Raw genomic sequence first — 16,693 nt, 5'->3', positions numbered from 1 at the left:
ATTAAAAGTTAATTGCAACTTTTTAACTCACAATTCGGCCTTTTTTTTTTTGCAATTGCGAGTAAAAAAAATTTTTCTCAAAATTGTGGGATATAAATTTGCAATTGCAAGTTATGAAGTCAAAACTGCAAAACTCAATTCTGAGAAATAAACTTGCATTTCTGAGAAGTCACAATTCTGAGAAAAAAAAAAAGCTTTTATCTCGCAATTCTGACTTTAACACGTTTTTATCTTACAATTCTGAGAAAAAATCACTCGCTTTCACCACTAAATAAAAAATAAAAAAAGTTAATTGCTACTTTTTACTTTTTTTCTTGCAATTGCAAGTTTACATTTACAATTCTGACTTTTTTCTTATGAAGTTATGAAGTCAAAATTGCAAAACTCAATTCTGAAAAATAAACATGCATTTCTGAGAAGTCACAATTCTCAGAAAAAAAAGCTTTTATCTCGCAATTCTGACTTTATAACTCACAACTGCAAGTTTATATTTCACAATTCTGAGAAAAAAGTCAGAATTGTGTTTATATCTTACAATTCTGAGAAAAAATTTACCCGCTTTCACCACTAAATGAAAAAAAAAAATTGCAACTTTTTAACTCACAATTCTGACTTTTTTCTTGCAATTGCGAGTTTACATTTACAATTCTGACTTTTTTTTTTAGAATTGTGAGATTCTCAACAACACTCAATTCTGAGAAATAAACTTGCATTTCTGAGAAAAGAAAGGTTTTATCTCAATTCTGACTTAGCAATTTTTCATCAATTAAATAGTTTTTTTCTGTCAAACGTCATTTTTTTGTTTTGTCAAAATAATACAAATATTAATACAATATTTTAATATTTTAATTAATAAAATATAGTAATTAATAAAATGTTTTAATAATAATATTTATAAAAACTATAATAGTATATAAATAATACTACAATAACACTGGTCCATACAACTCAACCCTACATTTTCTGCTTGGCTTAAGTTTCATTGACGTCAATGGAAATTTTTCATAAATCTCAATATTTATTTAATCAAACATCAATTTCTTGTTTTGTTTTGTGTTCATCAGTGGCAATTTTTCAAAAAAAGTTAACTTTTCTTCTGTAAAACGTCAATTTAGTTTTTTTGTTACGTCAAAATATTAATACAAATATTAATGAAATAGTTTAATATTTTAAATAAAAAAATAACAATTAATATAATATTTTAACAATAATATTATAATAGTATATAAATAATACTACAATAACACTATACAACTCGAGCTCTAAATTTCAAGTCTTCTGCGGGATAGCAGAAGTTATGTAGCAGTGTTCTTCTTGGCTGTAGTTACATTAACGTAAATGGCAATTTTTTTAATCAATTTCAATATATATACATTTTTTGTCAACCGCAAATTTGATGCTTTGTTAAAATATTAATAAAAATATTAATAAAATATGTTAATATTTTAAATAATAAAACATAATAATAAAAATTTGCAATCATAATAATACTAATAAAAACTATAATAGTATATAAATAATATTACAATAACACTGGTCAATACAATTCAAGTTCTAAATTTCAATTTTTGCATCAAACGTCAGTTTTTTGTTTTGTCAAATCAAAAATTATGTTGAAATTTTCTGCTTGGCTGAAATTTTGTTAATGTCAATAATGTTAACGGCCATTTTTAATTAATTGTCTTTTTTTTCTCTCTCCATCCAATGTCAATTTTTTTGTTTCGTTTGGTCAAATCAAAAATTATGTTGCAATTTTCCGCTTGGCTAAAGTAATTTTTTGTTGTTGTTGTCAAACATCAGTTTTTTGTTATGTTTTTATAGTTAGCATTCAAGCTATCACAGCTTTGATTTTAAAACACTTCTATTGTGGATTTAATTCTGGAGCATGGCAATTCTATTCCCAATTCAATTTCATTACATGGAAAAGAGCAGTCGGTACATTCGTTGCAATGTCTCCTTTTGTGCACCACAGGAGGAAGAAAATCATACAAATTTGGAATGATTTGAGTAACTAAAATTAGGGTCAACTATTCCATTAAATGCTGAGTTTCATTTATAGCACGCACTAGTTTTTCTACAAGAAAAAGGCCATGGCTGCAGTTAAAGCAATGCACCACGTGATCAGAATGTACTTCTGTTCATCTTCATGCCTCATTCATGACTTCCTTCAGCCAATAGAGTGCCTGCAGACTGCATTCTAAGATGAGTAATTCCACACAAAGTCAGTTCAGTCGGCTGCCCTTCAAAAGGTGGGGAAGTACTTAACAGAAATCTTTTAAGAACTTGGTTTTACTCCAAGTAGGGAAGGAGTAAAAAAAAAGAAACACACACACACACACACACACACACACACACACACACACACAAAGATCAAGGCATGTTGGGCTTGTTTTTCAGAAGTGAGGTCACTCATAAAAAAACTCAGACATCTTCATTCCCATCTGTGACCGGGGCTACACTTGGCAGTAGCCCTGCAAAAGGACTCCCATGAAAAGCCACTCGAGTTGGGCTCCAAAGAGCAGAGCTTGTAGCCGAACAATAGGCAGCTCGTCCCGAGGCACGAAACCGAAGACGAGCCGGGGCATAATGCCGTGCGTCATCAGGGCCGAAACGGCCTTTCACTCGCAAACGACGTGCAGAATGGCTTCATTTGCCGGGAAAATTAATTCAATTAATTACTCTTGGTAGCAGCTGCACAAGAGGACACATCAGCACATCCCTGTCTGTTTGATCAAGGTTATAACATCGGATTTTGGCAGCCTATTATTCATTGAACAGATACATTATTGGTGGCTATTGACTCAGCACTAAGTCTGACGGTGGAGCGATGCCAGGAACACAATCCCTGCCAACTCCACCTGCCCGGGCCCCACTAAACCCCTCGATGAGCCAGCCGGAAGAAAGAGACATGTCACACAAACCTTAAAGGTCAAATTGAATAGCTTTAAAAGCAAATACAATAACACTGTCTCCCCCGCCTCTAAACCTTTCGGAATAAGAACAAACCCATGCCAAAACCTGCCCTGCTTGCAGCATTTCAAACAGTCGTTCACAAACACAGTTATATCGCACTTCTCAGATAGTAACTGTATCCATTTAATTTATTATAGTAATAATTTCATTTGAATTTTTTTTAAATATTAATAATCTAAGTAAAATTGCTTATATACATTCAAATTTAAATAACTATGTTGTATTTATTTTGTGTTTTCAGTATTATCATTATTTTTATGATTTTTATTTTAATTTCTTTTCTTTTCTCTCGTATATGATTTTAACATCGTCCACTGCTCAATATGTAACATTTAATTAAGGTACAGTTGAGGTCAAACGTGTACATACGCCTTGCGAAATCCGCAAAACGTTAGTTATTGTGACAAATTAAGAGGGAATTATACAAAATGCATGTTATTTTTTATTTACGACTGTCCTGAATAAGGTATTTCACATGAAAAATGTTTACATAAACCACAAGAGAAAATAATAGTTTACATATACGCTTGATTCTTAATACTGTGTTGTTACCTGAATGATCCACAGCTGTGTTTTTTTGTTTAGTAATAGTTGTTCATGGGTCCCTTGTTTGTCCTGAACAGTTAAACTGCCCACTGCTGTTCTTCAGAAATAAATCCTTCAGGTCCCACAATTTCTTTGGTTTTTCAGCATTTTTGTGTATTTGAGCCCTTTCCAACAATGACTGTATGATTTTGAGATTCATCTTTTCACACTGAGGACAACTGAGGGACTCATATGCAACTTTTACAGAAGGTTCAAAACGCTCACTGATGCTTCAGAAGGAAAAATGATGCATTAAGAGCCAGGGGGTGAAAACTTTTGAACAGAATGAAGATGTGTACATTTTTCTTATTTTTGCCTACATATCATATATATATATATATATATATATATATATATATATATATATATATATATATTTTTTTTTTACTTTTAATACTGCCCTTCAGAAGTTACAAAAGATACAAGTTTCACAGAAGACAAAATAAGTTAAATTTACTCTGATCTTCAAATTCAAAAATGTTTTCACTCCCCGACTCTTAATGCACCACGTTTCCTTCTGGAGCATCAGTGAGTGTTTGAACCTTCTGTAATATTTACATATGAAAAGATGGATCTTAAAATCGTTTGAACAGGGTCATTTTTTTAACTATTTAAATTTAACTATTATTTTCTCTTGTGGACTATATGTAAATGTCATTTATGTGAAATATCTTATTCAGGTCATTACTAAATAAAAAATAACGTATTTTGCATGATGCCTCTAATCTTGTAAAATAATTAACATTTTGCAGATTCTGCAAGGTATATATTAACTTTTGACCTCAACTGTAAATAATGTTTGGTTCTCTTGCAGAAATACAAACTCTCTATAATCGTGGAGCGACAGAGAAAAAGAATCGACATGCAAAATTAAAAAAAAATCCTTGCTTTTTAATGCTGAAATGATTGCACTTGGTGTGAATAGCCCCTTAGGGATCTATCACTTCAATTCAAAAGTGTCATCGCGCCGAACATTTGCACCAAATTTTCACATACAGTGTAAAAAAAAGGCCTTTTTATGCAATTCAAATGTTTGTATACAACTCAGGTTTTATTTGACTGTTGAATATTAAATACATTTCATTAATTAATTGATTATTAAATAAACTGTATTTTCGATTTTGAGTTTTGTATAAATAAATAGTGCATCACTCGCTTTGTGTAATATACTGCAGGGTAATGCTGCAGTAGTAGCTATTTTCCAAATCAATGCCTTAAATGAATCATCTGTTATTAAGTGTCTCACTGTAATAAAGACACTTCCTGTTCTGGATCCCTAGTCAAGGGAACCAGAGATAAAAAACACCGAAGTAGGACAACAAAATACTCTGAATATTATATAAAAAAACAATCATTAGTTTAGAATCTGCAGAGCTTTCTTTGAGTTGTGCAGGCACAGCTTTCATGTGGGGCTGCTAATAATATGGGGTGTAAATAATGAAATCAACAGCAGGGTCAGTGCATGTTTTTTAATGGGCACATCTTATCATGCATAAGCATACTAAAGAGCAGAAGTTCACAGAACGATCTGCAGATTTCGCAGAATTGATACACATCCTCTGCCTCCCACCTGTTCTTTTATTAAATGTTTTGTCTAAATATTTATTCAGCTACCAACAGAAGATTAATACCCAGCATCGTTTAACATATTCAAATCAATTCCAGAAAAATCCGCAGATTTTCTTCAAAATCAGCACTGGGTAATGAAAAACTGAAGAGACCAACCTCTCGTAGTGTCTTCGTGTGCACGTGGCGGCGCTGGTGCTTCCTGGGTTGCCGCCCAGTTCGTCATATACATTTTTCCACTGTCGGCGCGCTGTGATCTGAAAGAAGAAAGAGGAAAGCTTATTATGACTGACAAGGATGTTCATGTAATGGATGTGTGCATAAAGCAGAAATGAAATGAACACTGATATTAGCATTCCACTATTCATGCATTCAACATTTATGTTGGGCTTATTGTCGAATGATGAAAATAAGAGGGTCACTCGATGCATATTAAACAGATACCGTAAGCTTTATACTTATTAAACTGCACAAGCGCATGATGTTCCATGCAAGGTCATAAGATTGAGTTTTTGAAATGAAATTGATGTATGCGGACTCTTAACTCAACAGAAAAAAAAGAAAACACATACTCGATTAACATAATTCACATACACAGCGATTAATATTCATGAGAGACCTTTAGTGCATTCACCGTACGAGGGTTAAAAGATTTTTAATGGCCGTTTCCCGCAGCTAATGGCTGCCTCTCTCAATAAAATGCATTCCGTGGAAAACCGCATGCATCAAGTGCTGGGAAATTAATGCATGTGCGATTTAGTCGCCACAGAGTAGTTCTAACACAAATAAGTACAATATTCTCACAGTGTTGTGGAATACAGTATGAGCTGACGTCCGTGGAGACCTAATCACTACAATTCAATTAAAATACGGTTGACCATGCGCTCTACTTTCCTTCGCTAACTTGACTCATTGAGTAGGGCATCTGCTGTCTCCTATGGCGTTTAATGAAGCGTTTGCAGTTTTGACAGCATGAGAATAGAATTGCCCCTGTGGCCTCCGCTGCTTTCTCTAAACTCCCTTAGTCATAATAGCCGTCGACTGCTGTTTGTTTTAACGCCGCCATTGTGTACGAGGCAGACGAGTACAGTTGCGGTATTAAAACACACTCAAGTACAGTTCAACCACGGGAGAGGAGTTTAATCTGATCTTTTTGAGCGATGTAAATGTTTCCAATGACATCATGGCTCCTCCTGCACAATGATTTTCATTACAGATGTCAGCTGCATTTAAAGCCAAGCTTTCTGTGGCAACTCGAGCAGCCAGGGGACATAAAAATGACTGAGAAAGGCGGGCAGTGGTATCAATACGCCAGATGAAAAGAGCAAAGAAGTGGCTTCCTCTTTGCTCTTAATCTAAACAGCTTCAGCGCTGATGAATGAATACCGAAAATATCGAATAGAAAGGACTTTAATGTTTTCACCATACTTGCGCAGAGCAGATGTCAGATAAGCTGCCAAGTGAATTCCCTTTATTGCGCAGTTCGCTTGTTGCACAATAATGGTCCCTTAAGAGCCTCAACATGGGTAGTGAACAGGCCCCAAACAATTTCCTCCACCGCAAAAGGGTTACACGTGTTTTCCACTTGTAGATTTTATAACAACTGCGAGCGCTCTGGCCAAATTTGGATCTGAGAGAGTTCCGCATCCAGGCCAGAGTCTAGTAAACACACATTACACGGCAGGCCGGGGAAAAAAAAAAGCGAAACTCTTGTTTTTCAGGAATCTTTCAGAGCCAAAGGAAAAAGCAGGCTGCCAACGGCAGTGGATTTTAAACAAATTCTGTAAACACTCACCACCTCGTATCCTCCCAGTTTCTGAGCCGCTTGAAACATAGTCCAAAGGTTTACTGTAAGAAGGATAACAAGGATGACGATTAGTTCCACAGGAGAGCAGAGGGAAGCGTTCACATCGGCCGTGTTCGGGATGGCATACTACTGCATACTACGCATGTTATGAGAATTTTCCCAGGCACAAAACACCCGGATGACCTGCTATATGCAAAAATGTGCAGTATGCACTACTGTATCCCACATTGCTATGACCTTTCAACTTGACCCTCTATTTTAAGTGTGGTCATATGCTTGGAAGTAATTACAGCCATGGTTTTAACATCTCATTTCACTCATTATTTGATCCGACTGCTAGAAGGTAAGTTTTACACTAAATTAAATTTAAAAAGGGCAAAATACAGTTTAATTTTGGAAATGATAATTAGACGCCACTTTCAGGCAAAAATAATGAGGTTGTGTCACATCAGTGTAACATACTACTGTTTAAAACTGTCAATTCAAGTCAGTTTTATTTGTATAGTGCTTTTCACAAAACACATCTCAAAGCAGCTTTACAGAAAATTATGATGTTAATGTTTATAATAATATCTTCAGGTTTTAAAGTCGCTTTAGCAGATTAGAGCTGGGCAATATTTTACATTTTGCAATAATTTAAACACTCAAGCAGCTGGGATTTGCTACAGTATACGGTATATACAGTACAAAAAAGTTTCTCTACTTGAATTTGTGATGTAGAAACTGTAACATCCTGAATCTTTTCATTGCAGAAAAGGTTCTTGGTAGTGTTAAAATGTTCTTGACACTAAAAATGGTTTAAGGTTTTAATAGTGATGCTGTTGAAGAATTATTTTTGTTTCTTTCAAAGAACCATTATTTTCTTAGTGTTAAGAACGTTTTAATAATCCAAAGAACATTTTTTTCACTGTAAAGAACCTTTTGTGCAATGAAAAGGTTCCAGTGATTTTAAACGTTCCATCAAGTTCCAGGGGGTTCTTTTAAGAACTGTTTACTGAAAGTTTCTTTGGGGAACCCAAAATGTTTTTTCAATGATTATTTTTAAATGTATAGTTCACCCAAAAATACAAATTCTGTTATTAATTACTCACCCTCATGTTGTTCCAAACCCATAAGACTTCCAAAATGCAGTTTAAATGCAGCTTTCAAGGGCTCTAAATGATCCCAGCCGAGGAAGAAGGGTCTTATCTAGCAAAGCGATTGGTTATTTTCCAAAATAACTGACAGATTGACAGCGATAGAGGTTTGAAGTAGATTTTGAAGTTGGCGGAGAAAATGAGTTGGGAGTTTTTTAACCTATCCTAACTCTCCTGAACTGGAATACACAGAGTTGACGCAGAGCTAGACAAGACGAGCATTTGAGGTTAAAAAGTATATATACTGTCAATATTTTTAGAAAATAACCAATTTTTTTACTAGATAAGACCCTTCTTCCTCGACTGGAGCCCTTCGAAGCTGCATTTAAACTGCATTTTGGATTGGAGGCTCCATAGAAGTCCACTATATGGAGAAAAATTCTGAAATGTTTTGTCAAAAAACATAATTTCTTTTCGACTGAAGAAAGAAAGACATGACCATCTTAGATGACAAGGGGGTGAGTAAATTATCTGTAAATTTTTTGTTCTGTAAGCTTGAATTACTGATGTAGACTATTTTAACGACGTCCTTACTATGTTTCTGTGCTTTGACTGTGGTAACGTTAGTACCTTTGCTGTCTGTAGAGGGTCGGTGAGCTATTGGATTTCATCATAAATATCTTAATTTGTCTTCTGAAGATGAACGAAGGTCTTACAAATTTGGAACGACATTACGGTGTGCAATTAACGATAGAATTTTAATTTTTGCGTGAACTATCCCTTTACGAGTGCAGTAGTGTATACTGTGCAGCATATAGCACACTAATATTCCATTCTGAACACAGCCATGCTAACACATTCATCCAATCAATTGAACATCAAATTAAAACTGAAACATGACTTGAAACGCTTGTCAACAATCCATTCCCCGCCGTTTAATTTTCGCCATATGAATGCTAATGCTAAGCAGGGGCCTCTTAGAGAGTGAGTGAGAATGAAAAAAAAAAGATGAAACTAAATAAATTTGTGTCAGTTTAATGAAGCAGAGCTGTGCCACATTTATGAATAAGGCACAGCAGAAATTAATGAAGGACTTTGCTGCCGGGGGACTAATCAATCAAGATTCAATCGCCACACACACAAAACCACTGCATTTGTCAGAGCGGTGTTTGTCTGTCCTCATATCTCGCCGTATTGATTTTTGCCTCCTCCCAATAGCTACTTCTGATGGACTGTCGGGGTACGGGGGCGAGTTGTTTTTAAGTCGGCTGAATGACATTCAACTTACAGCCGAGAGCTGCTTTCTCTATGACACTTTGATACATCAGTAATAGTACAAATACTACTGATACTACTGGGCTACAACAGCTTGTCACTGGTACAGTACCCTCAAAGGGACAACTTTGTAACTTATCTACCTCTAAAAGGTGCCTATTAGTACTGAGGAGCCTCTTTTATTTTACATTTATATATACATACTGTATACATATATACAGTTGAAGTCAAAAGTTTACATGCACCTTTCAGAATCTGAAAAATGTTAATTATTTTACCAAAATAAGAGGGATCATACAAAATGCATGTTCTTTTTTATTTAGTACTGAACTGAATAAGATACTTCACATAAAAGACATCTACATAATAGTCCACAAGAGAAAATAATAGCTGCATTTATAAAAATGACCCCTTTCAAAGGTTTACATACACTTGATTCATAATACTGTGTTGTTACCTGAATGATCCACAGCTTTTTTTTTTTTTCTTTTTTTTTTGTTTAGTGTTTTGTTTTGTTCATGAGTCCCCTGAACAGTTAAACTGCCCGCTGTTCTTCAGAAAAATCATGCAGGTCCCACAAATTGTTTGGTTTTTAAAATTTGTGTGTATTTGAACCCTTTCCAACAATGACTGTATGATTTTGAGATCCATCTTTTCACGCTGAGGACAACTGAGGGACTGATGCAACTATTACAGAAGGTTCAAATGTTCACAGAGGCTTCAGAAGAAAACATGATGCATTAAGAGCTGGGGGTGTAAACTTTTCAACGGAATGAGGATGTGTACATTTTTCTTATTTTGGCTAAATATCAGATCTTTTTCATTTAGTACTGCCCTTCAGAAGCTACAGAAAATACTTACATGTTTTCCAGAAGACAAAATTAGTTCAATTTACCCTAATCTTTTAATTCTAAAAGCCCCCCCCCCCCCCCCCCCGCTCTTAATGCATCATGTTTACTGTTCAGGACAAACAAAGGACTCATTAACAACTATCAGTAAAAAAAAAAAAAAAAAAAAAAAAAAAAAACACAGCTTTGAATCATTTAAAAAGTCTTTCATGTGAAATATCTTATTCAGGTCAGTACTAAATAAAAAAATAACATGCGTTTTGTATGATCCCTCTTATTTTGGTGAAATAATTTTGCAGATTCTGCAAGGTATATGTAAACTTTTGACTTTAACTGTATTTCATTTAATTTTGTGTCTTGTTTTGTCTTTAGGTGACTATGTCGAAATATCAATCCTGTTTCCATATGTTTGCTTGGTAAACAATTAAAAATCAAACAGTACATTATTGTAGAAATGCTGGCTTTCAATTTTATAGGCAGCAGCTTTTAATTAATCTGTAAAACTATCAATGCTGTTATTGCCAACTCTTGTTACATTTCTGAAGGCATAATTATTACATTTAATAAAATGTATTGAAGAGTTAGTTCACCCAAAAATGAAAATAATTTCATACTTACATGATTTTTTTTTACTCATCTTTAAAACACAAATTAAGATATTTTTAATGACATCTGAGAGATTTCACCCCTAATTCACCCAAAATTTACCCATAAACTTTTTTAACTTTTAAATCATCATCTGAAGTCTTTTCAGATGATAAACAGATTTAATTTAGCCTTTTATTAACATAAAACACTGATTAGTGCACAAATACAGAGCACATCAGATGTGACCCTTTTCCACAAAACCATAAGTAGCATGTGTATATTTGTAGCAAAAGCCAACAATACATTGTATGGGTCAAAATGATTTTTGTTTCTTATATTTCTAATATGCATTATGAACTTAATTTGAACAACTTTAAAGGTGATTTTCTCAATATTTAGATTTTTTGCACCCTCTGATTCCAGACTATTAAATAGCTGTATCTCAGACAAACATTGCTCCATCCTACATCAAAGGAAAGTTTATTTACTCAGCTTTCAGTTGATGTATAAATATCAGTTTCAAAAAATTGACCCCTATGACTGGTTTTGTGGTTAACAGATGCTCAAACATGCTTGCTTTATGTAAGAAAACCAATGAGGTTGGTTGAGTTAAGCTTCTGTTTACCATATTTAATGTACATTTTATGTGAATAAACTAACAGAATTCCTTTTTATTGAGTAAACTGTCCCTTTAAATTCATGTCACAACGTGTTTTATTAACACTTCATTAAACATCACTTGTTGGATAGAGAACTTTAAAACGTACTTTCAACTCATAACAATTTAAAGCCAGAAGATTGATGCCTGATTCACTTCCTTACCGCTTTCATAGAAGTATGAATCATCTTCTACAAGAAGTGTGTGTCACACTATACAAGGTTAAAAAAAGGTTTATAGTGACGAGCGTCTCTAGTGTGAATAAGAACATGGCAGAGTACGTCTCATCTGCTCTCTGAGCTCACGCTGAGACTCCTACACTCGTGTGTGCATCTTGACGTAGGTCAAATATGCTCCTATTTGATCACGATAACCGTAAATGATTGTTCTATATAAAACACAAATAATAGGCTTCACAGTCAGTAAACACATCTATTCCATAACTTAATGAAGCGCCTTCCTGGCTACAGAAACAGCTGCTTTCTAAGGCAGCATGGTAACTGAAACGAAACAAAGCTTTAAGTGCTTATACTTGCTTACAGTTGATTCCAATGGAGATAATATATATTATGAAGATAACAGTGCTTTTTTAATAAGACTGAGATATTTTCGAAGCCTACTGATTACTAAGTTGCTAGCATGTGTCTAGCATGTGTCTAGCATTATTGACAAGTTGCTAGCATTATTCTAGCATGATTACCCAGTTGCTAGCATGATTCCTGACTGATTAACAAGTTGCTAGCATGATTCTAGCATGATTACCCAGTTGCTAGCATGTTTCTTGCACGATTAGCAAGTTGTTAACATGTTGCTAGCATGATTAGCATGATTACTAAGTTGCTAGCATGTTTCTAGCATGTGTCTAGCATTATTGACAAGTTGCTAGCATTATTCTAGCATGATTACCCAGTTGCTAGCATGATTCCTGACTGATTAACAAGTTGCTAGCATGATTCTAGCATGATTACCCAGTTGCTAGCATGTTTCTTGCACGATTAGCAAGTTGTTAACATGTTGCTAGCATGATTAGCAATTTGCTAGCATGATTCTAGCATGATTACCAAGTTGCTAGCATGTGTCTAGCATGATTATCATGTTGCTAGCATGATTACTAAGTTGCTAGCATGTTTCTAGCATGTGTCTAGCATTATTGACAAGTTGCTAGCATTATTCTAGCATGATTACCCAGTTGCTAGCATGTGTCTAGCATGATTATCATGTTGCTAGCATGATTACTAAGTTGCTAACATGATTCCTGACTGATTAACAAGTTGCTAGCATGATTCTAGCATGATTACCCAGTTGCTAGAATGTTTCTTGCACGATTAGCAAGTTGTTAACATGTTGCTAGCATGATTAGCAATTTGCTAGCATGATTCTAGCATGATTACCAAGTTGCTAGCATGTTTCTAGCATGATTATCATGTTGCTAGCATGATTACTAAGTTGCTAGCATGATTCCTGACTGATTAACAAGTTGCTAGCATGATTCTAGCATGATTACCCAGTTGCTAGAATGTTTCTTGCATGATTAGCAAGTTGTTAACATGTTGCTAGCATGATTAGCAATTTGCTAGCATGATTCTAGCATGATTTCCAAGTTGCTAGCATGTTTCTAGCATGATTATCATGTTGCTAGCATGATTACTAAGTTGCTAGCATGATTCCTGACTGATTAACAAGTTGCTAGCATGATTCTAGCATGATTACCCAGTTGCTAGCATGTTTCTAGCATGATTATCATGTTGCTAGCATGATTACTAAGTTGCTAGCATGATTCCTGACTGATTAACAAGTTGCTAGCATGATTCTAGCATGATTACCCAGTTGCTAGAATGTTTCTTGCATGATTAGCAAGTTGTTAACATGTTGCTAGCATGATTAGCAATTTGCTAGCATGATTCTAGCATGATTTCCAAGTTGCTAGCATGTTTCTAGCATGATTATCATGTTGCTAGCATGATTACTAAGTTGCTAGCATGATTCCATGACTGATTAACAAGTTGCTAGCATGATTCTAGCATGATTACCCAGTTGCTAGCATGTTTCTAGCATGATTATCATGTTGCTAGCATGATTACTAAGTTGCTAGCATGATTTCTGACTGATTAACAAGTTGCTAGCATGATTCTAGCCTGATTACCCAGTTGCATGTTTCTTGCACGATTAGCAAGTTGTTAACATGTTGTTAGCATGATTAGCAATTTGCTATCATGTTTCTAACATGATTAACATGTTTCTAGCATTATTAGCAAGTTACTAGCATGATTCTAGCATGATAGATAGATAGATAGATAGATAGATAGATAGATAGATAGATAGATAGATAAATAGACAGATAGATAGATTCAATGTTTTTCACTGACAACTGTGTTGAAAGTCAAGGGGAAAGATTATAAATAACACAATCTCTGCTTTCTGCATTTGGACGGTTATAGATTGCTTACATACTTTGTTTATGAGTTGGGCATTAAGCAACTTGTTTATTCACACAGCGCACAGTGGGTCAGAGCTGGATATGTTACATTAAAGGGACCTGGAGAGCTGCCTGGAAATAATTGTATTTGTACTTTCTTTAGATTATGTTGACCTACTTTGCAACTTTGAAATATAAATTACGCATTTCTTGCTGTTTTGGGTCAGTGTGAACACTGCAGGGTGTTTAGTGTGAATTAAATGGATGTGAAAAATCCCGTATGTCTTTCCAAACCCACTGTTTTCTTTCTTCTGTGACACATAAAATTAGATTTTATCTTAATTAATGGCAAATGCCATTGGTTTTCGCCATGACAAGTGACCGCAGATGTGATCTAAGAGCTTCAGTATACAGCTAGACTGTATTAATCACCATCTTGCATGGGAACAGCAACATTTTCTACCTAAGAAACCCTTTTGTGCTTCACGGAAGAAAGAATATCATGTTTGCAATAATACTTTCTGACAGAATTTTCATTTTTGGGAAACAGATACTTCCACCATGCTTGACTTTTCAAATGCCATCCATTTTGTGGAAGTTGCACACACATATTTCTTCAGGTCATTCACTAAAGTAGTGCTTGAGGTGAAGAAGCTGTACTTACTCTGTTTGAAACCCAGGTACGGTATCCTCTCAATGGGAGTTTTCCTCTCTTTCATGTACTTATACAATGCCACCAGGAAGGCCTGCTCATCTGTACGACACTCCTCACCCGTTTCCACTTTTGGGTTATCATCGGCCGTCACTTTTTTACAACTGCTTCCACTAGTGGTGTGCCTGGGCTTGGACACTCCTGATTTTGATTCCCCCTTTATCTAAACACAACACAGGAAAAAGACATTTAAAAATGCTGAAAAACACACTTGACGAATAACATCAGAACTGCATTAGAAAAATATAAAAAAAATAACGCATCTTTACATCAGTGGCTCTCAAAAAGTGGTGTTTCATTCATGTTTTTATCACTCAAAAAAAAGTACTTAATCAGTATTATTGTCTTGTTTTCCATTTTCCGTGCTTAAGTCATATGATGGAGATAAATGTATTGATTTATTTACTGTACATTATGCAGCTGCCACACAGATCTAATATAAACATGCAATTTCTCTCCTAGCTGTTTACCTTCACAGACACCGACTGTTTTTGTAACTCGTGTGTTTTTAAAATAAACTTGTGGGTATTTGACCGTTTAAGCGCAATAAGACACGAAAGAGAACTTAGTTTAGTACTCACATGCTGGATGTGTCTGCTCTGAAAATGTGTATCAGAAGTTTAAACTAATATGTTTTAAAATGCATGATTTCTGCACGATAGACATGATAATCAAAACCAAACTGATGTTTTTTAGTAGAATATCTGAGGTACAAGCTGTAAAGGGCCCAGCTCTAATCTGAAAAAGCAGGCGGGGAAAATTCAGCTCATTTGCATTTAAAGAGACACGCACGAAAACAGCGTGTTTCTGCTTTCACTCAAAATAGGCTTTTTTAAAATGATTTAATAAATTATCTGTGAGGTATTTTAAACTGAAACTTCACAGACACATTCTGCGGACACCTGAGACTTATATTACATCTTGTAAAAAAGGGCATAATAGGTCTTCTTTAAACATTAACATTGTTCAATTTCCACTGGGGTTAGAACATTTTTAACACTTAATTTAAGATTTCAAGGTTATTTAATTTTAATTTATGATTTTAAAGACTCTACTAGGAAGTATGCTATACTGTTTGGGGTCAGTAAATGTTTTAAATATTTTAAAAGTCTCTTATTCTCAACAAAGTTGCATTTATTTGCAGTAAAAATGCAGTAAAACTATAAAATATTATTACAATTTCAAACAACTGTTTTCTATCTGAATGTGTTTTGAAATGTAATTTATTCCTGAAATTGGAAAGCTGAAATTTTAGCAATCTTCAGTGTCACATGATCTTTCAAGAATCACTCTGCTTAAGAAATATTTCTTATGATTATCAATGTTGGGCTGTTTAATGTTTTTATGGAAATAAAACATTTTTTTTTTCTGGATTTTTTGATGAATAGAAAATTCATGTTTGCACATTTTTTTCTTTTTACATTTACACACTACCAGTCAAAAGTTTTTGGACAGTAAGATTTTTAATGTTTTTTAAATAAGTCTCTTCTGCTCACCAAGCCTGCATTTAATTAATCCAAAGTACAGCGAAAACAGTACAATTTTGAAATATTTTTACTATTTAAAATAACGGTTTTATATTTGAATATATTTTAAAATGTAATTTATTCCTGTGATTTCAAAGCTGAATTTTTAGCATCATTACTCCAGTCACAGGATCTTTCAAAAATCATTCTAACATTCTGATTTGCTGCTCAAAAAACATGTATTATTATTATTATGTTGAAAACAGCTGAGTAGAATTTTTTTCAGGTTTCTCTGATGAATATAAAGTTCAGAAGAACTGCATTTATCTGAAATAGAAATCTTTTGTAACATTATAAATGTCTTTATCGTCACAATCAATTTAAAGCATCAATTCATAGTTGCAAAAAGCATCAAAGTATTCATTTCTATAATTTCTTTCAGTATAAAAAATTATACTGACTCCAAGTCAGTTCCTTTTAAATGTATAATGTATAATGTTACAAAAGTTATGTTTTTATTTCATATAAATGCTGATCTTTTGATCTTTACTTGACTGTTTTAAATATAGATAATAATAATAATTAAAAAAAATTCTTGAAGAGCAAATCAGCATATTAGAATGATTTCTAAAGGATCATGTGACACTTAAGACTGGAGTAATGATACTGAAAATTTAGCTTTGATCACAGAAATAAATTACATTTTAAAATATATTCAAATAG

The 16,693-nt window shown here is 34.1% G+C and overlaps 1 protein-coding gene across 1 annotated transcript in view; it reads right to left on the bottom strand.

Moving 5' to 3' along the window:
• Positions 1-16,693, bottom strand: part of LOC141298349 (AT-rich interactive domain-containing protein 5B-like) — a 62,600-nt gene that overhangs the window by 33,647 nt on the left and 12,260 nt on the right. Inside the window, exons 4-6 of the mRNA XM_073828847.1 lie at positions 14,457-14,667; positions 6,920-6,972; positions 5,284-5,381 (exon numbers count right to left, since the gene is read on the bottom strand). Coding sequence (XP_073684948.1) covers positions 5,284-5,381; positions 6,920-6,972; positions 14,457-14,667 — 362 coding nt within the window. The remainder of the gene's footprint in view (positions 1-5,283; positions 5,382-6,919; positions 6,973-14,456; positions 14,668-16,693) is intronic.

Source organism: Garra rufa, chromosome 22 (assembly GCF_049309525.1).
Source record: "Garra rufa chromosome 22, GarRuf1.0, whole genome shotgun sequence".
Classification (NCBI taxonomy): Eukaryota; Metazoa; Chordata; class Actinopteri; order Cypriniformes; family Cyprinidae; genus Garra; species Garra rufa.
Note: the sequence above shows the minus strand (reverse complement) of the source record. Positions and strands in the feature narration are given on the sequence as shown.